Source organism: Artemia sp. Qi Xiang Cuo, chromosome 10 (genome assembly GCF_049724085.1).
Source record: "Artemia sp. Qi Xiang Cuo chromosome 10, ASM4972408v1, whole genome shotgun sequence".
Lineage (NCBI taxonomy): Eukaryota > Metazoa > Arthropoda > Branchiopoda > Anostraca > Artemiidae > Artemia > Artemia sp. Qi Xiang Cuo.
Genome location: NC_142803.1, coordinates 60,067,059 through 60,093,551, shown reverse-complemented (window position 1 = coordinate 60,093,551; position 26,493 = coordinate 60,067,059). Strand labels below are relative to the sequence as shown.

General features: G+C 34.0%; 1 protein-coding gene across 1 annotated transcript; it reads right to left on the bottom strand.

Moving 5' to 3' along the window:
• Window positions 1–9,772: 9,772 nt before the first annotated feature.
• On the bottom strand, window positions 9,773–25,751 carry LOC148947971 (uncharacterized). Its single transcript, XM_089096054.1, has 3 exons — window positions 25,669–25,751; window positions 22,641–22,799; window positions 9,773–11,037 (listed from the first exon to the last, which is right to left on the bottom strand). The coding sequence occupies exons 2-3, from the start codon at window positions 22,681–22,683 to the stop codon at window positions 9,773–9,775; spliced, it is 1,308 nt and encodes a 435-aa protein (XP_088952180.1). The 5' UTR covers window positions 22,684–22,799; window positions 25,669–25,751.
• Between the last annotated feature and the right edge of the window lie 742 nt (window positions 25,752–26,493).

Below are 26,493 nucleotides of genomic sequence, written 5' to 3'. Positions count from 1 at the left end.
CCAATATTGTTTTCAGTAAAGTGCTAGTTTTCTGTAATCCTATAAACAAAGAGAAATATCATTTATTTGCATTAGTTTTGTTGATATGTGTTAGATAGGCTGTGAGGTAATAATTTTTGTTTTATTTTAAGTTTCAACTTTGCTCTTTACTTCCCTAGCAAAACTTTAACTTTTTAAACTAATAAACATTAGGCTTATGGGCTAAGACAGGATACCAACAGATGGCTACCTTACTCCATAATATGCAGAAGAATCCTAGTAAACACATTTTGCAGGGGGAGCCTTTATCTTCACTTCTTTCCTTGTTTTTCAAAGAAATTCATGAATTTCTTAGAACCAATATATTCACAGAATATATACCCCACCCCCTTAATGTGCAAAAATATACCTAGAATTGCATCCTCAATCTAACTATAACATCCGTTTGCATCACAAATGAACTTTACTCCCATATTAGCCATGTGGTGGATGTCCGGCTAAGACCTAGGCTATTAATCAACATTCTAACCAGCATGAAATAATTCTTCATTGATTTAGGTTCAGTCTTGTCATTTATAGTCTCCCATATCCTAAAAGACTAAATGCATAGCTTAAATTTAGTATATACTTATTTGTTGTTGTTTGTTGTTTGAGGTTTGACGCGTTCGACCAATCGGTCATATGCGTACGTATCACTCGATTATTCTGTGCCTTCTGTAATCACTAGCTTGCTTGGGTGTCACTTCAGTAAATATTCATTGAGCCATGTCAGGTATCACTTATTGTGCTATTAGTAGGGGGTCATTCACCTGTAGCAAATGCCTGCGTCGAAAAACAAGAATCAGAGTAATTCGGCACTACTTTGTCATAAAACAATTAAAATACAATTGCAACACAATTAAATAAATAATGCCAATATACATCATTCCTGTCACATACGTCAACTAAAAAAAAAAAAAAAAAAAAAAAAAAAAAAAAAAAAAAAAAAAAGCTGATATAACATAGATAAAAGGAAAAAATATACAAATTATGATGACTCTAAAATGAGCTAATATAAGGGTGTAAAAAAAAATCTTAAAGGGAATGAACCAAACCAGGAGTCTTAACAAATCTACCTAAAACGTTTGTGTTTATTCGTCTAGCCCAAGGAGGAGACGTGTAATGTCCCAGAACAGAACGCATTGTAAATGCCTTAAAATACCTTCTCACAGTAATTCCTTAGTATTTCCCCCTCCTTTTCATATTTTCTGCAGTTGATGATGATGTGACGTATGTCTTCGTACACTCCACATGTGTCGCAGTTGGGGGAAGGGGTCATTTTCCAATGGAAGAGTGTTGATTTAGTCCTTGCATGGCCACATCTAAGACGAAAGAGATAAGTTGAAAGGATGCGAGATGAGAGGTACATTTCTTTTGTTGGCTGTTTATAGTCATGGAGATCCAGGACCTGGGCGTCGAAAGAACGGAGCCAAGCCTTCTCTACCTCCAAAATTTTTCATCTGATTAAAGACTGGACTTCAGGACCAGTAATAGGGATTTGAGTGATGAGATCCAGATGGAATGCTTTTTTCGCAGCCTGGTCTGCCAATTCATTTCCCTTTATACCACAGTGTGCTGGGACCCATATAAATAGGACTGATATACCCTTTCTTGCAAGTTGTGTAGTCAGATTTTCAATCTCCATGGCAACATTTCTTGCTTGGCGTTGCTGGTGTGAAAGGTAGTCCAGAGCTGACAGTGAATCAGTGCAAACAATATACTTCCGATTTTTAGTCTCTGTTTGGCTTGCTATGGCTTAAAGAGAAAACTTAAGTGCCATAAGTTCTGCAGAGAAAATTGTCAGGTATGGGGGTAAATGGTAGGAAAGAGACAGGCCCTGGGAGGGTATAACTACGGCGCAGCTGCATTTTGTTTCTGTCTTAGAGCCATCTGTGCAAATTTGGATGTAGTCCTGGTATTCTGCCAACTTTCCCAGGAATATGATTTTCATCACAGCTTGGGGGAGGTCTTCCTTTTTTTCAATGCTGATCTTAGGAGTAATCAATTCCCCAATTCCTTTGGAGGCGCTGGGAGAATCATCATCCAAATTAACAGTCAGCCTACCATTTTCTATGAACTCTTCCATGCCAGGAAGGCAAAGGAATCTCTGAAAAGAGGGCATTTCTGTTGGTTTGTAGCGGACATCAGGGTTGTGGTGGCTAATGATTCCTTTGTAGATAATGTGGTTCTTGAGTCTTATCTTTTTTGCAAAATATCTTGCAAGAAGATATTTTCTTCTGGAGTGAAGGGACTGGATCCCCACTTCACAGTACATAGCTGCAATAGGAGTTGATTTTAGGCAGCCAAGGGCTCTTCGTAAGATTACATGGAGGGTATTTTCAAGTTTCTTGAGGAGACATTTCTTAGCATTCCAGCAGCAGCAGCAGCAGCAGCAGCAGGATTTCGGACCTTTCTTGACAGTAGATGTCACTTAGGTCCTCATTCAATGGTTTCTCAAAATATCACTTTAGAAAGTTGAAAAAGTAAGTAAGGGGTGAATTGTCACTATAATTTTACACTGCACTTATATTCAAGATGCACAAAATTTAAGTAACAAACTGGACTATATCTTCTTATCTGCTCCTATGTCTTGTAAAAACTGCAATACAATTCGACAAATTTGCATATTAATTTTGTCATCAGCCATGCCTCCCAAAAGTAGATCTAAATTGGGGCACATAGAATTCTGTGCAAATAACTTTGCTAAATATTGTCTCTGACGTTGGTAATTATCACAATCTAGTAGAACATGCGTAATTATCTCTTCATTGTTGCAATGTTTGCAATGTTCGTCTTCTCCTAAGAATCTTGCACGATAGGATTGAACCCCTGCATGTTGAGATCTTAGACGAAAGATGATAACCCCTTCTTTTCTTGTTAGTTTCTCATATATTTTTAGTTCGTGGCTTCTTGTGGTTTTGCAAGTGACAAAGTAATTACCTGACAAGTTCCTATTTTCTTCAAAAGAGAACTTATCTAGGCTCCGTATCACTTTTTCAATCATCTTAACTTCCTTAGGGGAGTCACACTCACTAAAGAGGCCTGTCACTTTGGTGGCCTGCTTTGCAGCTCTGTCTTCTCTTTCATTACCGTCAATCCCAACATGAGCTGGCACCCATTGCAGGATAAATTCATGGTTTTTACATACGGATGTAAAAACAGAATAACAAACAGTTACTTCCCTAATTGACATTCTGTCTCTAATTACAATGTTGATGGCATCTATGGAGGCTTTAGAATCTGAACATATAGCAATATTAGTATAGCTGTGCTGATTGGTTCCTATGCATTCAAAAGCATTCTTTACTGCAATAGTTTTTGTCTGGAATACTGATGTTTCATTTGGTAACTTGAATTGGTTTGTAATTTGCAGCTGTGGGATTACAAATGCAGTCCCAACTGGTGTGTCTTGTCCAGTTTTTATCCATCTGTATGTATATTTAGCAATTCATGGTAGAAAACTGCCATGTGTAACTTAAAGCAGAATGCATGATTATACTGAAACATTTCACCAATATTATTTACACACTCAAGATGGCTTTGCTCCCAAGGTGGTAATGGTAGGTTATCTTGGACCTTTAACATATCAGTTATTTTTAAACTGTGGACAATTGAGAGCACAGTTGAATAGCTTGTTCAAAGATGTGTATTTCATTATGTTTATTTTGACTGTTGGCTGTGACAAAGGCGCCTGGTTTTACTATTCTTGATTTTCCTGGGTGTCTTTTGTCAGCAGTCCACAGTCTCTTGATATATTTCAATACGGCAATACCTCTTCTTGTTGCTAAATCCTTGAGGCCACTCTCTGATAACAGTAATGGTATTGGTGTTGCATTTCTTGCTCCAAAGGAAATCCTCAGAGCTGAACTCTGTATGGTATTCAGTCTTTTAAGGGTTGATTGTGGAGCTGATTGGTATATTGTTGCAGCATACTCAAGCTTTGGTGTAATGTATTTTTTGAAAAACTCTATCTGGAATTTGGTTCTGCTGCCCCAAGAGATCCTAGTGAGTGATTTCATGCCATTTAGTCTTCTGATACATGGTGCTTTAGTGTAATCTATGTGGGGATTCCAATTTAGATTCCTATCAATAATTCAGCCTAGAAACTTCATTTGATTAACATATTCAATTTTCCTGCCACCTAAAGTCAATGTTGGAGCAATGATAGAAGTTTTTCTGGTTATAAGCATTCCTTTGGTTTTATGCAAGGGGAAGTTGATGTCAACACTGGCTGCCCAATTCTCTAATTGTTGCAATACAGCCTTTATGTTTTTTGTGACTTCACTGATGTTTCTTCCTGTAACCCAGAAAACTTTATCATCTGCAAATATGCTTGCTCTGGATGTTCCATCATCAAGTGGTATATACTAAACTTCGATATTATAGAAATCAGGTCCCATTGCAGATCCCTGTGGTATACCCCTTTTTACGTTCAAGGTGTCAGTAGAGATGGTGTTGCCTACTCTAATGCAGATTTCATGGTGTTTAAGGTAAATTTTTACAAATTAATAGTCTTCTGCATATACCACTTTCAATACTGCCATTCAAAATTTGTCTATGCGTCAAGGAGTCAAAGGCACTGTCAACATCTAAGAACATGGCAATCATAATGAGCTGATTCTGAATTGTGTATGTGGCATCATGTTGAAAACATACCAGGTTGTCAATGGTCCTTCTATTCTTCCTAAAACCACACTGAACATCTTTGAGGAATTTTCTTTTTTCAATTTCCCAGTTCAACGTCCTTTTTACAAGCCTTTCATAGACTTTGCTTAAAACAGGCAAGAGCGTAATAAAGTGATGGTTTTCAATCATTGAGCAGTCTTTATTAGCTTTAGGAATCATTATTGATGTTGCTGATTTCCAGATTTTTGGGAAATAGCCACTATCCCATGCCTGATTAATTAAGTCAAGGAGGCATGATATCCACACGTCACTTAGATTGGAAACAAACTGAGGGAAAACCATGTCTGATCCAGGAGCAGTTTTTGGAAGGTTGGAGATATAACATTTTGTATTTCTCCTAAAGTAAATGGCTTATTGTATGGCTCATGTAATTCTCTTTTGGAAAGTCTGTTGATCTTAGAGGTTTGGCAAGAAAAATTCCAGCTAAACAGCATGTCATATTTTCAAAATTAGTTAGATTCAGCAACACAGTGTTGCAAGTATGAATTTTCAAAATCTGTGAAAAAATTGCCAAGAAACCTGTGAGATTCATCAAAAACCTGTGACCACTTTTAGAGGGTGTTCAGGCCTTCTTACTATAGTTTACTTTTGGTACTCCGAAGTACTAACGCTAGAAGGTTACTAGTAAAGATACTTAAACCTTGGAAGAACTGCCTCTGGCCCGAAAACATGTCATGAAAAATCGAAAGCCACACTACTAGCGGTCTGTTCTCTGCGAATATTTCCAGCACTGACATTACCGCTACCTATGGATTAAATGTAATGCAACAGATGACAGAAAGATATCATCATGAAAATGTCAACAGAGCGAAATTTTATATTGATACCACTATCTATTTTAGTGAAAAAGTAAAGAACCAATTATCGAGAATCATTTTCACTTGGACAATTGCATTAGTTACGCAAAACAGATGCGTGTCGTTCATCTTCGGTAGCTATTAAGGATCTTTGGGTGCGACAACGTCCGAAAGGCTGGTCGTAGAAAGGGCGTGTGGTCTTCGATAAACGGAGGCTTTGAACAGATTGGGATGGAGGAAGAGCGTGCGTTGGCCTCAGGCGGCTTTGTGTTGCGGTGAGTTGTTAGTAGTGGTAGCAGTAATTTAGTGTTATCTATTAAAAGTTACCTGACTTTTTCATGCTTTTCCAAAAGGAAGGAATATGACGACTAAAATTGAATAGAATCTTAATGAAAATCACACCAACAGCTTTAGTGTAACCGAGAACTCTACTATAGATGTTTCAAGCTCTAATATACAAAAAGCGTGAAATTTCGAACTTTTTGACAAAAGAAAGGTCTGTATATGAAGCGGTTGGCGGTGGTCCTCAATATTTTGCTCTTTACGATAAAGTTTGACTGTTCGTCCCATTTTCTTAAGAACGGCTTCTGAAACACAAGAGCATTTTCATTAGAATAGGAAGATTTTTTCAAAATGCTAAGAAATTTAGCGTAAAGAGTAAGATATTAAGGAGAGGGCGAATCCCTTCATATAAGTAATGATTCCTGTTCATGTTAAGTTTTAACATTGCTCCTTACTCTCAGTTGAAGGAACTTAATTTTTTTAAAATTATACATTAGGTCTAATAATATTTCACATAAGGAGAAATGCTAGCTCGAAGTGTGCAAAGGGGTTTCTGAGACAGCCATGCTTATTATTTTTAAAGGTTTATTTCAGCCAAGAGTTTCTCACTCAAATAAAAAACTGGGGAAATGTTATTTCCTAGGTCCAATAGAATTTGACAGGAAATGGATGGAAACAGCCCAGGTGGCTGTGGGAAACTTAAATTAAACTAATGTTCAAGGCCTTTATATACACGGAATTTTTTACTACAATTGACGTAAATACATTCTTAACTTAAAAGAATCTACTTGCATATCTAATGAAAAACGAAAATGTAGACCAGCTAAAACTATTGCAAAGCAAAAGATTCTTGCCCAATCATCTTGGTAAATTCTTTTTCATTGATTCCTGCCTGGTTTTTATTCAGTGTCTGTTCTGTCTTTGTAGGGTAAACTTCGAAAGGTTAGATGTTCGTTTTTTTTTCTTTGTCTCTTTTTTTTTTGTTTAGCACTGAGAACGACTTGGCGGAGGTCCTTGTCGAAATATTTGCTTATATTTTGTCTTCTTCATGGTTCGCCACTGGCTGATAAAATCCTCGTTTTTTCACCGATTTTATTTTTCATTTTGTTAGTTTCTTTCCTCTCTGAGTTTCATTTGTCACTACAATTGACCCAGAGAAGACTAGCCTAATAACCCAGGACTCCAGTCCAAACCCCTCATTGACAAATTTTTAGTTTTCATAAAATGTGATATACGTAATTGATTTCGGTATTATTCGATACAAAATACAGAAGCATCAAAATTTAGTAAAACAACCCCAAAAATCATAACCTCTCATTCGAGATCTATGTATACAAAACTTAGAGATCTATGTTCCCAGAAATTTGGAAGATATAGAGAATTCCGTTAACTCAGTATAAGTGAGAAAAATTCAATATGTAAGCAAATAAATTTTGTCCATTTTTAATAAAATTAGCTAAAGGACCTTAGTATATTTTTTTTTTACCTTTCTGCTTCAAAATACTATAAGCAACTAGATTGGAATTAAATTATAAAAAACAATTTCGAAATTTCGGGGTTTTTGCACAACAGTAGTTTTCCTGAAACCAACCTACTCCTCATCAAGCAAACATCCTTGAACACACAGGTATCTCGATCGACCATTTTATTCAAAGAGATTTGAAGTATTGCATATTGTTGTAGCTGTTTATTTGTTGGAACAAATGGATTTATTGACCGGAGTTTTGTTCTGGTGTCTTAATTAAATAATTAAAATAACCTATAATTTAGGATATTAAGCTTCATTACAATCAGACATGTATCCCTGTCTTTTTGTCTTCATTAAGGTTTCGTTTATCCTGCAATTATAAATAGGCGTCTAAATGGACTAAAATATAAAGCAGATCCAGTCTAAGTATCCAGGTCTACATTTTGACTTATTATTCTAAGTCAGTATGAGAAAACAAACCTTTGGTCAAGATTAAGGTGTCGCGCATAGATAAAAACTAATCTTTAATATATTTTCTGTAATTACCATGAAGTTTAACCATAAATATTTTGATCCCCCAACGAAGCTAAAACTGGATGTCAATTCGGATCCCAAAAATTTCAACTTGATACCCTAAGCTATTTCAAAAATAACCTCATGCCACATAGTGTATTTTGATTTACCTCAGTAGATACAGCTGAATAAAATGTTTCTCTTGTGCAAATTCCTGGGGATTAACAGTCAACTTCATAAGTGTCAAGGTGGGGCGAGAGGGACTTTTTATTTTGTCTTTGAGGTAGAAAAAAGAAAACTTAAAATTCTTTATGGTCCTCATATACGACGAAAGTTTTCCCTTTCAGGCAAACTTTTAATTGAAGGTATTAAACAGTTTCACCAAGGCTAAATGGTTCAATCGTTGAATCACAACCGAGAGCCGAGTTTTCAATTTTAACACAAAAAGTGGACAACAAAAGCTTCAGGAGAAGAGTTGAGAGCCTTTTTGTTCTTTTCCTGTCCTTGGTACGCTACACATCGTGGCTCAAAACCGGACCATTTAACTTCTCTCCATATAAGGTCTTGAAATTGCCACCACAGTTCAAGTTCGGAAGAAAATTTTAAATTACATACCAGTAAAGATAATTTTCTTTTTGTGACGTCCATTTTTCATCAGCTTGTACACATCAGTTTCATCAATAGCAGTGATTTGTCGTTTTTGTATGTAGATGTCTAGAGAAAACACAATGGCAACGTCGAGGAAAACGCTAAAATAAAAGTGTAGTAGGATAAATTGTTTAGTAAATCTAGAGATTTTGAGTGGGGGCGGGGGTAAGGGTGATTTTTAACGGGGCTCAGAATTATAGAGGAAGTACATTCTTAAGTCATCCTTTTTCTGAGAGAGGAGTGGTATTTGGAACCAGTCTCAGGGGGAAAATTCTTAATTCCCCCCACTCTAAGCAGGCATGTTTAGTAACAAATTTATTGTATTTTTTCAAAAACTATTCTTTGTAGAATACATGACCTTAGAAATTAACAAATACTGAGTAATACTGGAACAATTATTTTTCCTAGTTTTAAAAGAATACGATTTTGTTTGAGATTATCTTTTGAGCTTTAACAGCTGAAACCACTTGATCAATTGATTGTTTGGTGGTAATATGGATTGTTTAGTACATAACAAGTCTAATTCAAATGCGGTTTTCTTGGAATGGTGAATAGATTGTCCTTTAGATCAGTATCTTAAATAGAAATACATTTGTCGCAATATCTATTGAGGTCAATTAGGCGTAAGCAGTTAGGCACTGTCTTTCTCTGAAAAGTTTCTCTCCTGTATGAGTTCTATGATGATCTGATAAATGATGCTTTAAACTAAATTTTTTTGTACATACATCACATTGAAAGGTTTCTCTCCCGTATGTATTTTCCGGTGTGTAGATAAATTAGAACTACACGTGAATTTTTTTGGCACATACTTCACAAATAAATGGTTTCTCACCAGTGTGCGTTCTCTGGTGTATAGACAAGTGAGAACTAGAAGGGAATCTTTTTTCACATACTTCACACATGAAAGGTTTCTCTTCCGTATGAGTTTCCCGGTGTGTAGACACATTAGAACTAGAAGTGAATCTTTTTTCACAAACTTCACGAAAGAAAGGATTCTCACCAGTGTGTGTTCTCTGGTGTAGAGACAAGTTAGAACTAGAAGTAAATCTTTTGTCACATACTTCACACATGAAAACTTTCTCTGCCGTATGAGTTCTATGATGATCTGATAAATGATGCTCTAGACTGAACTTTTTGTACATACATCCCACTCGAATGGTTTTTCTCCAGTATGCGTTCTTTGGTGCTGAAATAAATTAGAACTGGATATGAATCTTTTTTCACATACTTCACAAATGAAAGGTTTCTCACCAGTGTGCGTTCTCTGGTGTAGAGACAAGTTAGAACTAGAAGGGAATCTTTTTTCACATACATCACAAATGAAAGGTTTCTCTTCAGTATGAGTTTCCAGGTGTATAGATCAATTAGAACTAGAAGTGAATTTTTTTTCACATACTTCACGAAAAAAAAGATTCTCACAACTGTGCGTTCTCTGGTGTCGAGACAATTGAGAACTAGAAGTGAATCTTTTTTCACATAATTCACACATGAAAAGTTTCTCTCCCGTATGAGTTCTATGATGATCTGATAAATGATGCTTTAAACTGAATTTTTTTGTACATACATCACACTCGAAAGGTTTCTCTCCCGTATGAGTTTTCTGGTGTGTAGATAAACTAGAACTAAACGTGAATCTTTTTTCACATACTTCACAAATGAAAGGTTTCTCACCACTGTGCGTTCTCTGGTGATGAGACAAGTGAGAACTAGAAGTGAATCTTTTTTCACATACATCACAAATGAAAGGTTTCTCACCAGTATGCGTTCTCTGGTGTATAGACAATTGAGAACTAGAAGTGAAACTTTTTTCACACGTCTGACACCCGAAAGTTTTCTCTCCCGTATGAGTTCTTCGGTGTCTGGATAAATAAGATCTGGATATGAATCTTCTTGCACATACTCCACAAACGAAAGGTTTCTCACCAGTGTGCGTTCTCTGGTGTATAGACAATTGAGAACAAGAAGTAAAACTTTTTTCACATACTTCACAAATGAAAGGTTTCTCACCAGTGTGCGTTCTCTGGTGTATAGACAATTGAGAAATAGAAGTGAAACTTTTTTCACATGTCTGACACTCGAAAGGTTTCTCTCCCGTATGAGTTCTTCGGTGTCTGGATAAATCAGAGCTGGATATGAATCTTTTTGCACATATTCCACAAACAAAAGGTTTCTCACCAGTGTGCGTTCTCTGGTGTAGAGACAAGTTAGAACTAGTAGTAAATCCTTTTTCACATACTTCACAAATGAAAGGTTTCTCACCAGTGTGCGTTCTCAGGTGTGTAGACAATTGAGAACTAGAAAAGAATCTTTTTTCACATACTACACACATGAAAGGTTTCTCTCCCGTATGAGTTCTAAGATGATCTGATAAATGATGCTCTAAACTGAATTTTTCTGTACAAACATCACACGCGAATGGTTTTCGTTGGTAGTGAGAGGTGTTTGGTAGATTTGATAATTCATAGGGACCGTTTTCATCAAATGTATCCATGTCGTTGGTCAGTTGAAGGTCACTATGCTCTTGATGTTTATAATCTGCATTTGTTTCTTGTTTAAGAAATAGAGTGGTTAAACCAGGCATAAGTATTTTATTTCCTTGTTTAAAAAATGATGTCACAGCGGTGCCTAGAATAAAGAAAAATCTAGTTAAACTCAATAATTACTTTTGACATCTGATTAGCTAAATTATACTTGATATGCTATTTAGTATTAATAGTATTTTCTAAATTATCAGTTGAAGGTCACTATGCCCTTATAATCTGCATTATAATCTGTTTTATCCTTATACATCCTTATATCCTGTATACATTCTTGTTTTATCCTGTATAATCCTTATATTCTGTTTATAATCGCATTTGTTGCTTATCTTATTAGTTTTTTTTCCAGGTTATATATGTAGTTTTAAAGTTACTCCAAAGTTGTTAAAACCTATGGTCGTCAAACCTCGTTTATACAAAATCTTTGACTAAAATTGCGGGAATTTAACCTCTTTTATTATTTGCTAGAGAGATATAATAAGTCAAAAAGACTAAAATGCTAGTTAATATGTTTTTACTGGTAGGTTGCCAACCGCTTCTCAATTTATTAAAAAAATCTTTTCTAAAAAAGGATATTTTTTTCGGGGATGGGGGGGGGGGGTGGGTTTGGTTACAAAAATGACTTTAAAAACTTTAAAGGTATTTTTGTTATGTTTACAGAACTGGACTAACATTTGGGGGGGAGGGTGTACACTATGCATATATATATATATATATATATATATATATATATATATATATATATATATATATATATACATATACATACATGACATATACATATATATATATGTATATATATATATATATATATATATATATATATATATATATATATATATATATATATATATATATATATATATATATATATATATATATATATATATATATATATATATATATATATATATATATATATATATATATATATAAACCATACAAACGACGAATCTTTTTTTTTGGATTTAATTGTTTAAGGGACAAGAAAAACAACTGATTTGTCCATTACTCATAGAAAAAAATAAATCTCTTTCCACAACATGTTTGATTTATCAAAACATGAAAAAAAGCTACACATGAGATGCCTTTAACCTGAAAACCTATTTTTTTAAACAATGTTTCACGAGCTTTTACCTTCATATGTATCAGAGGCAACGCTTTAGCGTTGCCTATAGTAAAGGCCATACGCCTCCAATGTTTTATTATTATTTTTTTTTTTCCCAGAGGCACTTCATATGGAATAGGTCGTCGTATAAACTTCAAAGGGGGCTCATTTAATTGGAAGTCGAGAGTTCTATTACTCTATTTACGGCGCTAAAGGGATTGGAAGGCGGCAAACACCCCTTCCACGCCCGCCATTTCCCCAAACACATCAAATCAAAATTTTGAGATAGCCATTTTGTTATACGTAGTTTCCCGATAGAAATTATGTTTTTGAGGAGGACACTCCCCCTACAGCCTCAGAGCAAGGGTTGTAAGTTATGCTCTGGGGGCATATAAGGTTTTTATAGAAAGCTTTGTCGTAGAAACTTCAAAAAGGACTCATTTGATTGGAAATTCACAGGGCTAGTGCCCTTTTTTTATAGTCAAAAGTGATTGGAGGGCAAATAACCCCCTCTCATGCCTACCTTTCCCCCAAACACATAAAATCGAAATTTTGAGATAGCCATTTCGTTCAACGTAGTTGAAAATTCTGGAAATTAGGTCTTTGAGGATGACAACCCCCCACAGCCTTCGGGGCAAGGGTTGTAAGTTATGCCCTGGGGACATATAAGGTTTTTATAGAAAGCGTTGTCGAAGAAACTTCAAAAAGGGCTCATTCGATTGAAAATTTAAATGGCTAGAGCCCTTTTTAATAGTCAAAAGTGATTGGAAGGCAACTAACTACCCTTCCAAACTCACCATTTCCCCAAACACATCGAATCTAAATTTTGAGATAGCCATTTTGTTCAACGTAGTAGAAAGTTCTGGAAATTATATCTTTGACCAGGACACTGCCCCCACAATCTTCAGAGCAAGGGTTAGAAGTTATGCCCTGGGGGCATATATGGTTCTTATGGAAGGAATGCTCGTCAAAACTTCAGAGAGGGCTCATTTGATTGGAAATTGAAAGTTCTAGTTCACTTTTTAAGCGTCAAAAGATATTCGAGGGTAACTAGCCCCCCCCCCCACGCACCCTTTTTTCCCCAAGCCCATCCAATGAAATTTTAAAATAGCTATTTCATTAAAAATAGTTCGAAGGTGAAAGTTTTAGTTCACTTTTTAAGCCTCAAAAGATATTCGATGGCACCTAGCCCCCCCCCACTCCCCATTTTCCCCAATTGCATATGATAAAAATTTTGAGATAGCCATTAAGTTAAAAATTGTTCAAAAGTCAGATAACAAAAACTCAGGTGTCAACACAACCCCCTAGGGTCCGGGGGCAGGCGTTGTAGGTTATGATCTGGGGGATATATGGTTCTTATGAAAGAAATGCTCTTATAAACTTCAGAGAAGGCTCATTTGAATGGAAATTGAAAGTTCAAGTTCACTTTTTAATAGTAAAAAGAGATCGAAAGGCAACTAGCCCCCACCCACGCCTTATTCTTCCCAACTCCTCTGATGAAAAATTTGAGATAGACAATTTTCTAACAAAAATAGTTCAAAGGTAAAATAAGAGTAACTTCGGCGTCAATACAACCCCCCAGGGCCCGGGGAAGGCGTTCTAAGTTATGCCCTAAAGGCATGTATGGTTCTTATAGAAGGGATGCTCGTATAAACTTCATAGGGGGCTCATTTTATTGGAAATTTAAAGTTCTAGTTCACTTTGAAAGAGTCAAGAGATTTAAGGGCAACTAACCCCTCCCCCCACGCCCTCTTTTTACCCAAACCCATCCGCTACAAATTTTAAGATAGCCAGTTTTATTTAAATTGTTCAATAATTAGATAAACAAAAACTCGGGTGTCAACACAACTCCCAGGGGCCCGGGAGTAGGCGTTGTAAGTGTTGTCCTGTGGGTGTATATGGTTCTTATGAAAGAGATGCTCGAATAAACTTCAGAGAGGGCTCATTTGATTGGAAATTGAAAATTCTAGTTCACTTTTTAAGAGTTAAAAGATATCCGAGGGCAACTAGCCCCCCACGCACCCTTTTTTCCCCAAGCCCATCCGATGAAATTTTAAAATAGCCATTTCATTAAAAATAGTTAAAAGGTCAGATTAGAAAAATTCCTGTGTCGACGCAAACCCCAGGGCCCGGAGGCAGGCGTTGTAAGTAATGCTCTGGGGGCATATATAGTTCTTATGTAAGGGATACTCGTATAAACTTAGTAGAGGGCTCATTTTACTGGAAATTGAAAGTTGTAATTCACTTTTTAACAGTCAAAAGTGATCGCAGGGAAGCTAGCCTCCTCCCACACTCCATTTATTTTCTTCCAGAGGTACTTCATATAGAAGGGTTCGTCGTATAAACTTCAAAGGGGGCTCATTCGATTGAAAATCGAGAGTTCTAGTGCCCATTTAAAGAGTCAAAAGTGATCGGAGGCCAACTAACCCCCTCCCCCCCCTCCCCACGCCATCTTTCCCAAAATATATCTGATAAAAAATTTGAGGTAGCCATTTTTTCAAAATAGTTCAAAGATCATGTACCAAAAACTCCCTTACGTATGGCCATTTCGTTAAAAATAGTTCAAAGTTCAGAAACCAAAACTTCGGTGTTGACACAGTCCAAATACGTATTCGTTCAGGGGGAAAATACAGAAATATAACAATCCGTTAAGGGGAAACATTTCTGATTACTGTGGCTTCATACATCAGCTCATGAGTACTCTTGCAATGCAATCAAAAGTTGACGGCATATTTTTACCGAAATCGCCCCTTATTAAGTTGCTTTCCTTGTGTTTTCTATAATTATGCAAATCTCTTGTGGTCTAATAACTACACTAATTACTAATAAGCAAATACATATTTAAGATCACCATAAAAAGCTGATTCTTTGACTGAAAGATATCAATAGTTAGGCTCTTATACTTTCGTTATTGACAAGGATTGTTATTTACTTACCATTCATTACTATGAAGAATTTTTTTGTTTTTTTTTTGCTCCAACCAAATCATGTAGAAAAAATTTTTGTGGAAAACTTGTCACCATAAATAAATGAATTGAACCCAAAACGAACAGAAATAACAATAAATAACCAATAGATATCAGAATATATATATTAAACTGACAATACACGGTTTTCTTGTTTGTTTTTTTAAGTATAGTGCAAATTATTTTCTGGTCTGAAGAAGACATGAGTGTTGTCAGCCATACTCCTTTTACTTTTTGCTCGTTTTGAGTTTACGCTTTTGTCCGTTGTCCGGGGCAATATAGGAACCAAGTTAGATGTAACAATGTCTTTTTGAAGAGAAGAAAATGTATGTTCACAAACCATGCAGTGTTACATATAAAACTCTTTTGCACATAATTTTTGAATAAAACTCTTGCACATACATTTGCTTCGCTTGTCCCTTATAAGAAAAAAAACAACAACCGCAAGTGCTTTCTAGCAGATGACATGAAAAATATGAACTTTATGAACCTAGGTTAAAAATATGAACTTTTTTCATAATTATGAACCCAGTGGGAGGCTGATATATATATATATATATATATATATATATATATATATATATATATATACATATATATATATATATATATATATATATATATATATATATATATATATATATATATATATATATATATATATATATATATATATATATATATATATATATATATATATATATATATATATATATATATATATATATATATATATATATATATATATATATATATATATATATATATATATATATATATATATATATATATATATATATATTGCCGGGCCCCGATACTCAGCAGGCTTCTATATATGGATTCTCATTGTCGCGTGTCTTAGGCCTCTCACTTTTGCCTTAGGTTGTCTTTTGTTATTGTGAAAGACATATAGCTAAACTTTGTTTCTTTGAATTGTTCAGGGACAAAAACTTCTTTTTCTCCAACGATTTATCTAGTCCGGGTTTTTGATTTTCAAATGCTATGGTAGGCATTTGATGTTCTTATCCATGTCAAAATCCAAAACCCAATCATCATCGCCATAATTTTCAATTTGTTTGGTTCGTTGTACCTCGGCTTGTCTTTCGTCATTATGAAATACATATCGCCAAACCTTTTTTTTTATCATAGCTATTGTAGGCATTGATGACCTTATCCATGTCAAAATCCCAAAACCCAATCATCTTCGCTATCATTTTCAATTTTGACACGTTTTGATTCTCGCTGTCTAGGTTGATTTTCATTGACTCGCTCAAATGCTCGTTGTCGCATGTCTTCTAACTGCGTGTGTATTTGCTCTTCATTTTTATTTTTGACTCGCTCACATTCTCAGCGTCGCATGTCTTCTAACCATGCGTGTCTATGCTCTTCATTTTCATTATTGACTCACCACCACTTTTCTTCTAACCACGTTAATCTTTGCTCTTCATTTTCATCTTCGACTCGCTACACATGCTCGGTGTTACATTCCTTCTAACCGAGTTAGTCTTTGTTCTTTGTTTTCATTTTTGACACGCTCTAATTGTCGTTTTCACATATCTTCTAACCGCCCGTGTATTTGCCGTTCCTTTTCATTTTTGAAACGTTTTCGGATTTTGATTACTTCAGACAATTTAGCAATGACCTTTTTTTGGGCCTTCCAACAGACATTATATTATATAAATAACTAATACGTTGGAAACTCAACAATCTTATTTATGCTATGCAAGACAGCATATAAGGAAATGCTTATATGATTTCATAAGAAATGCTTATATGATGTACTACCATAGTACATGACGTCACTTGCAAATACCAAAATTAAGGCTCTTTAAGAATTTCCTCAGACTTCTGACTGATCTAGATCGTTTTTTTTTTAATGCGAGTTTATCCGAAGATACAAATTTTTCCGAAAAAATATACAGCCGTTTTCGAGAAAAAATATATGCGTAAATAAATACATATACAATTATTGCTCTTTCATAAAGATAGTACACACACATATATATATATATAGATATATATATATATATATATATATATATATATATATATATATATATATATATATATATATATATATATATATATATATATATATATATATATATATATATATATATACTATATTTATAAACGAGAAATAATTGTATATTTATGTACGTATTTTTTCTCCAAAACAGCATCATATTTTTCGGAAAAACTGGCATCCTGGGATATTCTGGCCTAAAAAACGATCTAGATAGGTCAGAAGTTTGAAAAAAAAATCGATAAGAGCCTTAATTTCGGGGGAAAAAATAGTTATGGGAGTGACGTCATTTTGATATACATCGGTGTTGCAATGACGCTGTCTCACTTAAGTGGTAATATTGAATAGTTTTGTGTATGAAAAACTTTAAGTTGAATTAATTAAGGAGCAAAAAACTAGTAATTGCAAAAATATTTGCATACATTTTGACAAGGGATTACAACAATTCAAAAACCTTAAAAAAGATAACTAAAATTTGAAGCTTAGTAGAAATCGTTGTTAGAAATCGGACTTTCTGGAATAATCAAATATCTTTGAAAAGACCTAGTATGAAAAGACAGCAACAAGACAAGAAGACAAGCCACAATGAGAATCCATATATAGAAGGATACTTCATATATCATATAAGTATGACCTGAAAGTGAAATATCCAGTTTTTTCTAAATACGAAGAGAATAAACTTTATTAGATGTCAAATTTAGTCCTGAAACTAATTATAAATAATCACTAGAGAGGGGGGAGGTATGTCCTGAAAGTGGCTGAGTAATGGTGCATGCTGGATTTCCCTACAATATTTAAGAATGAGTTCCTGAAAACAAATATGATATCTGACTATTGAAGGATTACATTTAAATTAAAAGTGAGAATTTGAAAACTGTCCTTATTTAAGAAATGCTTTGCATAAAATGTAAATTCAAACTTTATTTAAAATGATATAGCTCAACCATCAAAGGTAGTCCAAGCGCTGCCCAAGTAAAGAGCGATGTTGGCCAAATGTTTTTTTTTTTACCAAGGCACTTGATGTAGAAAGCGTTGTTGTAGAAACTTTAACTCAAACTTATTTGATTAGAAATTGAAAGTTCTTGGACTCTTTTTACAGTCAAAAGTGATTGGAGGGCATCCAGGCCCCTACCACGCCCGTCAGTTTCCAAAGCACCTCCAATCTCAATTTTGAAATAGCCATTTTGTTCAACAGAGTAGAAAGGTCAAGTAACTATGTTTCTGAGGATGTCAACCCCTATAGCCCTAAGGACAAGGGCGGTAAATTATGCAATTCGGTAACTGTTTACATATAGAATTTGTTATTGAGAAAAGTGGGATTGCCTGACCTTTTAGAGTCCTTTTAGAGTTCAGAAAATATTTAGAGGGGTGTTGAAGTAAATCAAAATACACAAAGTTGGTTCAGCTTGTCAAAAGGATGTATAAGCAATTCACCAGGAATAGCTTAGCGTAGTAAGTTGAAACTTTCAGGGCGTCTTGAGAGAGACGTTCAATTAAACGAAAGGCACTCTGTGCATAATGTTACTACTACTACTACCGCTAATTCTGATACTACTATTGTTATTACTGCTACCGCTACTACTATTGAAGCTACGGGTAGGACTTGCGTATTAAGGGGGATGTTGAACCAGCCAAAAGGTACTATGTCAATACTACCCCCATAACTTTTACTACTACTGCTAATACCGATATTAAACCTAAGGGATTTAAAGAGACATTTTCAGATAATGTTGGGGGTATGTTATATTAAATTGAAAAACGCTGTATTTACACAAGCTGTCAAATGGCTTAATCAGCAGTATATCAAGGACAGATTAGAGCATTAATTGAAACTTTCAGTGCTTGCCGAGGGGTATGCTGAGCTAGTAAAAACACTATATTCATGGGTAAATTGAAACCCACATTATGTGCATCCAGGTTATCAACAGAATGTACCAGATACAACTCAGAAACGGCTTATAGTATTAAGTTGAAACAATCAGGGCATGAGGAGGGGATGTTGAGTTAGATAAAAAAGGCATAATCTAAATACCATTATTGCTTACTACTAATACCTTCCCCATACCTTCTCAAGATCAGGAAGAGCATAATTTGCACTTTACTGAAAACAAAATACATTTTAAGCATTTTACTTTTCTAAACTTAAAACATCCAAAATTATTAAAACTTAAAGGAATAAACATCAGTAGGCTATATGTATATTCAACTGTCAATCCCCGTTATGTGATGTTTTGTTTAATAGTCTTGGTTATGTTGTTGCTCTTTTTTTAGTGTTTTAATATTATGAGAAATAGGAATATTCAGCTAGAATTAGGGATTACTACCACTACTAACATATCACCGCAGCACCAAGCCGCCTGGGGCAAACACAGCTACGCACGCTCCTCCTCCGTCCCAATCTATTCAAAGCCTCCCTCTTTAAACCCTCCCAGGAAGTTCCCATTTCCCTTAAATTTTTCTTTATGATATCCTCCCAACCCAACTGCGGTCGACCAGCTTTCCGTAAAGCCTTTTACGGTTGGCCAAAAAGGACAATCTTCGGCAATCTGTCATCCTTCATCTGCAGAACATGCCCAAGCCATCTCAACCTTTCTCTCATAATAGCCCTAGACAGCGGGATAGAATCGCATTTTTCGTAGAGCCTACTGTTTGAAATAAGGTGAGTCAGCCAGGTACCCAGAACAATCCGTAGACACTTTCTCTGGAACACATCTAGCAAATCTTTATCCACTTTTCGGACCACCCGTGCTTCAGAACCATATTTGAACACTGTCATCACTGTAGCTTCCAATATTCTAATCTTGGTTTGCACAGTAATCTTCCTATTCTTTCAAACTTTTTTCGACTTTGAAAAACACCCTGAGCCTTGGCGGTTGTACTTTTAACATCTTCAATGCTCCTACTGTCCTTACTAATAATACTACCAAGGTAAGTGAAGCTGTCCACCTGATCAATCTTTTCGTTAACCAACATAAACTTTTCATCTTCACTTATTCCTGGCCTTAGCAACTTAGTCTTCTTAACGTTAACTTTCAAACCTATTCTAGCACCCTGAACTCACAAAACCTTTAAAAGTTCATTCATTTCGCCCAAACTTTCATTTAGGATGATTCAATCATCAGCATAATCTAAGTCCAGGAAAGTTTTTCCTCTCCATTTGAGTCCGTGGTCTCCCATTGCCTTTCTTGTGATCCTTAAGACAAATTCAATCAAAATGATCTATATAAAGGGGGATAGAACACAACCCTGCTTAACTCTTGATTTAACACGAAAACAGCTGCTAACCTCATTTCCTACCTTAACCGCAGCAGTATTATTCTTATACATAGCACTTATCACTTTAATATATTTGTCTGATATACCATACTAGGATAAGACCTTTGCTAAAGCTCTTATATCAACAGAATCGAACGCTTGCTCATAGTCTATATTACTGAGGACTGAAGAGTTTTTTGATAACGCAGGCACTTCTAATGTATTAACTAAAGAGTGAAAATTTGGCTGACACATCCTCTACCCTTTCCAAATCTGCACTGTTCTTCTCTTATCACTTTGTCTACAGCATCTGTGAGTCGAAAAAGTATCATATTACCAAGTAATTTGCTACCTACAGAGACCAAGCTAATGCCTTGATAATTAAGATACTCACTGTTATGACCTTTCTTACGCAGTGGTTTAATTAGGGTTTTCCTAAAATCTATAGATACTTCCCCTTTTTCAAAAATCATATTAATAGTCTTCAGTAACTTTTTCTAACCTCAGAGCCACCATATTTAAGAAACTCACTTACCAGAGTACCAGTACCTGGGGCTTTATTATTTTTTTATCCTTTTAGAACTGCCTCTATTTCTTCCTCACAAAACCAATTTTCATTCTCATCCAAGGTATCACAAACTTTTTCATTTTCCTCTATATCTTTTCCTGTAACTCTACCCGGTTTAGCACATTCTCAAAATGTTCTACCCGCCTTTCTTTAACTTTCCTTATTAATAATTGTAGTCCCGTTCCTATCTTTAACTGGGACAAGTTCAGATTGACTATTCCCTGTCAATTTCTTAACATGCCAGTACAATATTTTAATATTATGCCATCTAGCTGCGTCTTTCAGATCATCGGCAACTTTATCCTCGGCAACTTTATTCATGGCCTCCACTTCACACCTTCTTAGTTCATATTCTAATACTTTCTCCACTTTCTTTATATTCCTCTTGTTTTCATATGATCTATCACTTAGATAATTCTTGTAAAATACCCTTCTCCTCTCTATTAAAGATAAAGTTTTTTCACTAACATTCATAGCTGCGTTTCTAATTTTTTTTTCCCCTAATAAACTATCAGCAACTTCACAAAATATTTTCATAAAATTATTCGGACCATCTTCTACACTGTCAAATGTTAATCTCTCAGTTTTTGAAATTTTCTCTCAAATTATCATCCCGGAGTCTACGAGCATCATAAAGTCCCGGGAGGTAGTTACCCTTCCGAAATTTCAGCTTCGAAAAGTCCAATTCGAATCGTCTTAAGTCAGTAAAAATGTCTATATGACAGTTATTTTTCAACGTCACACCATTCATAAGTTCCAATTTTCATATTCTTTAAATCATTAAAATTGTTTTGGCCTCAAGAAAAGCAATGGTACCAGATTCCAGTGCAGAACGGAGACTAACATATCTTCTCAAATCTACAACAAAGCGCTTAAGCTGACTTAGACTGGGCCACACTAGCTGCTCCTAAAATTAACTGTGATATCTTACTTTCAAAATCAAAACTTTTTCCTTTCTTGTAGACATTTTTGGGGGCCTTAGGTATAAATAAACCTACATAAGTAAAAAAAATCTAGTCCACGTTTAAACTGTATGTAGAGAAATATCTAAAAATAATTCGGTCAACAAAGCCCTGAAAAATCCGAGATCATCACCAAAAACGGCTGAGTACCAAAACAGTCATTTTATTCATATTTGAAGTAGCATATTCATTCTGAGTCTTAAAGTTAAAAACCAACATTTTTTTCCACGACAAGTTTTCAAGAAATAAGTAAAGAACTAAATTAAATCAATAAAGAGCAGAAACAAAGTAAATGATAACCGCAACACAAAAAAGAAATAAAAATCTATCAACAAGTTACTGAAACACAAAATTAACAGAAATTCCTATAAATTATCAAATCAGACAAAGTCAAATGTGTACTTTACCGAAAGAGAAATGTATTTTATATATTTTCGCTTTTCTAACCTTAATAAATTCAAAACTGTTAAGATTTTAAGGACCAAATACCACTATATTTTAAGCTGCAATCTACATACATTAGTTCTTTTTGGTAGTTGTTACTGTTATAACAATGCTAACAATCATTATTGTTCAATAATTACAATTATTATTTTTGATGTTGAGATATAGAAACATAAAGCTCAAAATAGAACTCATTTTTTAACTTTTAAACTTAAAAAAGACAAGAAACTTCCCAAAAAGTAAACTCCCATTTTAAACTTCACATTCTTATAAAGAATTTAATTATCTCCAGTTTTCTTATGTGTTTTTTAACCAAATTTAGCATATATACAACAAAAACATTCCACTTATCACTCCATTACCTTCTTTAACAGGAACATGATCAGATAGTTTGGTTAGGTCCATTATTAAGCAATCAACACAAATTTACTGCCAGCTTTTTTGATTGAAGTTCCTCCTTTGGTGAACGAAATTTTCAGAAGCATAGACACTGGAATATACTCTTGAATGAAGACCAGGAGCTAGAAGACTAGAGCCTCTTACTGATTAGAAAATATCGAAAATACATTTAAGGGATTTCAAATTAAAAAATTAAAACTTTGAGAATTTTGAATTTTGACAGTTTAGGCTTTGAAGAACAAGTAAATTGTCAGAAAGACTAATTGAATTTACTGGTTATATAAGTAAACACCAACGTCAGAGAAGAAAAACAAGCAAAATTAATATATTGGCTACAATTAAACTAATCGTAAACTATTCAGCAATGTATTCTAATTTAACTGTTTTTTACATAAATTTTTTGTAAAAAAATTATTTTACATTTTTTTTTGACAATTTTTCATACATTTAACTGTTTTTTGGTGATTTTAGATTTCTTGTTATATTGTAAGCTTAGTTTTATATTGATTTACATTGCTGAAGATAACTTTTAAATTTAAATCCAAAATATTTAATTAATTTCTTCTAAATTGACTGTCTTTAAAACTTCCTCTATTGATTCTAACCTTTACTTTTTTGATAGTAAACATTTATTCACATCAGTCATTTGATAACCTGGGTGAGCAAAATATTTTATTATTTAGTTCACAACCCTCCAATACAGTCCCTAGAAGCTATAATTTAAAACCATTAAACAGTTCTAAGATAAGGCATATCCCTAATTGACAAAACTTGCAGTGAGGCAATGATAAAAAGACAATGGGTCTTTGTTATTAATGTTTATAATATGAACTAAAAATTAAAATTTGGTAATAAAAATAAAATCAAATTAGTTTAGACTTTCATGATATTTTTAACTAAATCATAAGACACTGTGCATTTAGACTCGGGAACTGTTGTAAGAGATCTCAGGAGCACCAAAGAGAATTAACTAAACTTTCAGGGAATATTCAACCAAATCCCAATATACTATGGATATCTATGCTATTCAAAGAATCATAGCATACACTGAAATATACCTGATATTAACAAATTGTAAAATTCTGCAACAAAAAATTAACAGAAATTAATTAAATATTTCTCAAAAATTAAATATTTAATATAAAAATGAAGAACCATGCAAAAGTCTACAACGCAAAAGCCTATATGCAAAAGCATACAGACAATTCTTGACTAATTCAAACTTAAAATGACTGGAAATTATTATCAATGAAACTGTGAAACCAAAACAAACAGAAACAATAATGAATGAATTCTCTTGAAATTGAGAAAATTATATATTAAACATTTGGCTGATTTTCATTCTTTTTTTCTAGTCATCTTTTCTATTATGAGGATTTTTCTGTCAGTGTTTGACAAACACAAATGACGCGATAGGCTTTAAAAAGTTTAAGAGGGAGCAGTAGCCCTCATTCTGTTTCAAGTAATTTCTCCTTTTTTCAAGTTTGACTTTGCTGTTCAAATTAATACTTACTTATTTTAGAATGAATTCATTCATTACACACCCAAAAAAAGGGCATTAAAATTGGTCTGCTTTTTTGTGTTTGCATCCATCAAATTTAAACCAGGTTTTGCCAGCCCTAGCCGTTGATGACAGGACATTTTTTTTTCTAGTTAATGTTAACTAATTAAGCATTGAGATCAATTTATTAACACACTTTTTTTTTTTTTTTTACATTTTGTAAATGGTTCTTTGTCGGTACAAATCCTCAAAGCTCAGACGAAATTTCGTCAAAGTTTCGTCAAACACAGACAAAATTCTAGTGCTCTTATTATGCATGTCTAATGAAAAAAAGCATCCTAAAACAAGTAAACGTTAATTTGAACAGCAAAGTCAAACTTGAAAAAGGGAGAAATTGCTGAAAAAAAGGAAAAAAGAATGAGGGCTACTATTCCCTCTTAGACTCTTTAAAGGCTATTGCATCATTTGAGTTTGTCAAACACTGACAAAAAAAAATGTTGATAGTAAAGATGACTGGAAAGAAATAATGAAAACAAACCATATGTTTAATATATAATAAACTTAATTTTAAGAAAAATCATTCAGTTAATTTCTATTGGTTATCGATTTCACATATTCATTAATAATATTTTCCGGTCATTTTAACTTTGAATTATTCTATTACTTAATAGTAAAAATTTTGAAGATTTAGTTTTTTTTTGTTTTTTTTTACTCAAATTTCTATGTTTTAATATAATTTTTAACACACCAATACAAATGTTTTAGAATATCTTAGAGCTTGTTATTTCATTCATTTGCCTATGATAATATGTATAATTTTAATAATGGTAATATGCATCATTTTAATAATGGTAATAAAAAACTTACTTTCTTAATGTGATTTCCTTCCCCTCTTAATATAAAAATCAGGTCAAAACTTTTAAAAATACGAAAAGATGTGTCATATTCAAAGCCAGAATTTTCATAATATTTAAATTATTACGGCCTCAGGGAAAAAAATGAGACCCAAACTAGAGCAGGACAGGGACTAATAGCCTATATCTTTTCAAATCTGCATGATGCACTGTCCATGATTTACAAGGTAGTATTAACATAGTCCAAATGTCAAAAGAAAATTATTTTTCCCTTTTTCACTTACACAATTATCATGAAATTGTATAATAGAACATCAAACAAAGTTCATTAATTCTTAGAAAAAACAAGGCATAGGGGAGGATTAGAAAAAAAAGTTGCTGATTCTGAATTTGGTCTTTCATCCCCATATATAGGACGTTACTATTATTCTCCATGACCACACTTCTTTATATTTTCGTTTCACTGTCTAATAAAAGGACCTAACCCTATTTGGAATTCTTATTGTTTTCATCATAGAAAAGGCAGTGTGGTCATGGAGAATAATAGTAACGTTGTATATATGGGGATGACAGACCGAGTTCTGAATCAGCAACATTTCATTTGATATTAGAAGAATAAAATGATAAATTTAGCACCTGTAAATTCAGCATTATTTCATTTTTAATTAGAAGAATATTCAACGCAGTATACAGTTAGTGAACTTTTTAAGTCAATGGACTAGTAACCTGCTTTGACCTGCAATTTTGAATAAACTTGTACCGCCTTTACTCAGCACAGTATTCAAAAATTCAAGAACAATTTGTGAACTTTTTAAGTCAATGGACCGGTAACTTGCTTTGACCCGGAAGTGATTATTTTGTTTAATATAAAAGCAGTTTATTTTAATTTTGATATGTTAGTAACTCTACTGATGATGATGACCGACTGTGTCATCGAAATATTTAGAGTCTTTGCTTTATATTTTCGTTTCACTGTCTAATAAAAGGACCTATCCCTATTTGGAATTCTTATTGTTTTCGTCATAGAAAAGGCAGTGTGGTCATGGAGAATAATAGTAACTGAGTTTGGCAAAATTGGTGCCCTTGTGACCTGATGGTTATAGATTGCTGGGCACAGATTTGGACCATGCTCTCTGAAGCAGCCATAAGCCTGTCTGCAATTTTGTCAGCACAGAGAGAAATAGAAATAAGAATTGGAATTAAATTCTGTTATTTTTTTATTTCAGCACCTGTTCTAAAATTCTGCAATAACAAATAAAAAACCTGGCAAAATTCAGATGTACATCAAACAATCTTTTTTTTTCTTGCTTACATTGTCTTAGAAAAGAAATATGTAGTCAATAGCCTGTAATACTCCAAACACTTTAAGAGTTTCAGATTAATACAGCTTTAGGATACCCAAATCCAAATATCCCCCCTCCAGTTTTTAGTGCGCGTGATTCAAAACAAACAAAACAGTCG

What these genes read in the sequence shown, in the direction of transcription:
- LOC148947971 (XM_089096054.1), bottom strand. Translation starts at nt 22,683, where the DNA reads ATGGACCTAACCAAACTATCTGATCATGTTCCTGTTAAAGAAG. An exon ending in TCATGTTCCTGTTAAAGAAG is followed by an intron (nt 11,038 to 22,640) that starts GTAATGGAGTGA and finishes TCTTTATTCTAG; the next exon opens with GCACCGCTGTGACATCATTT.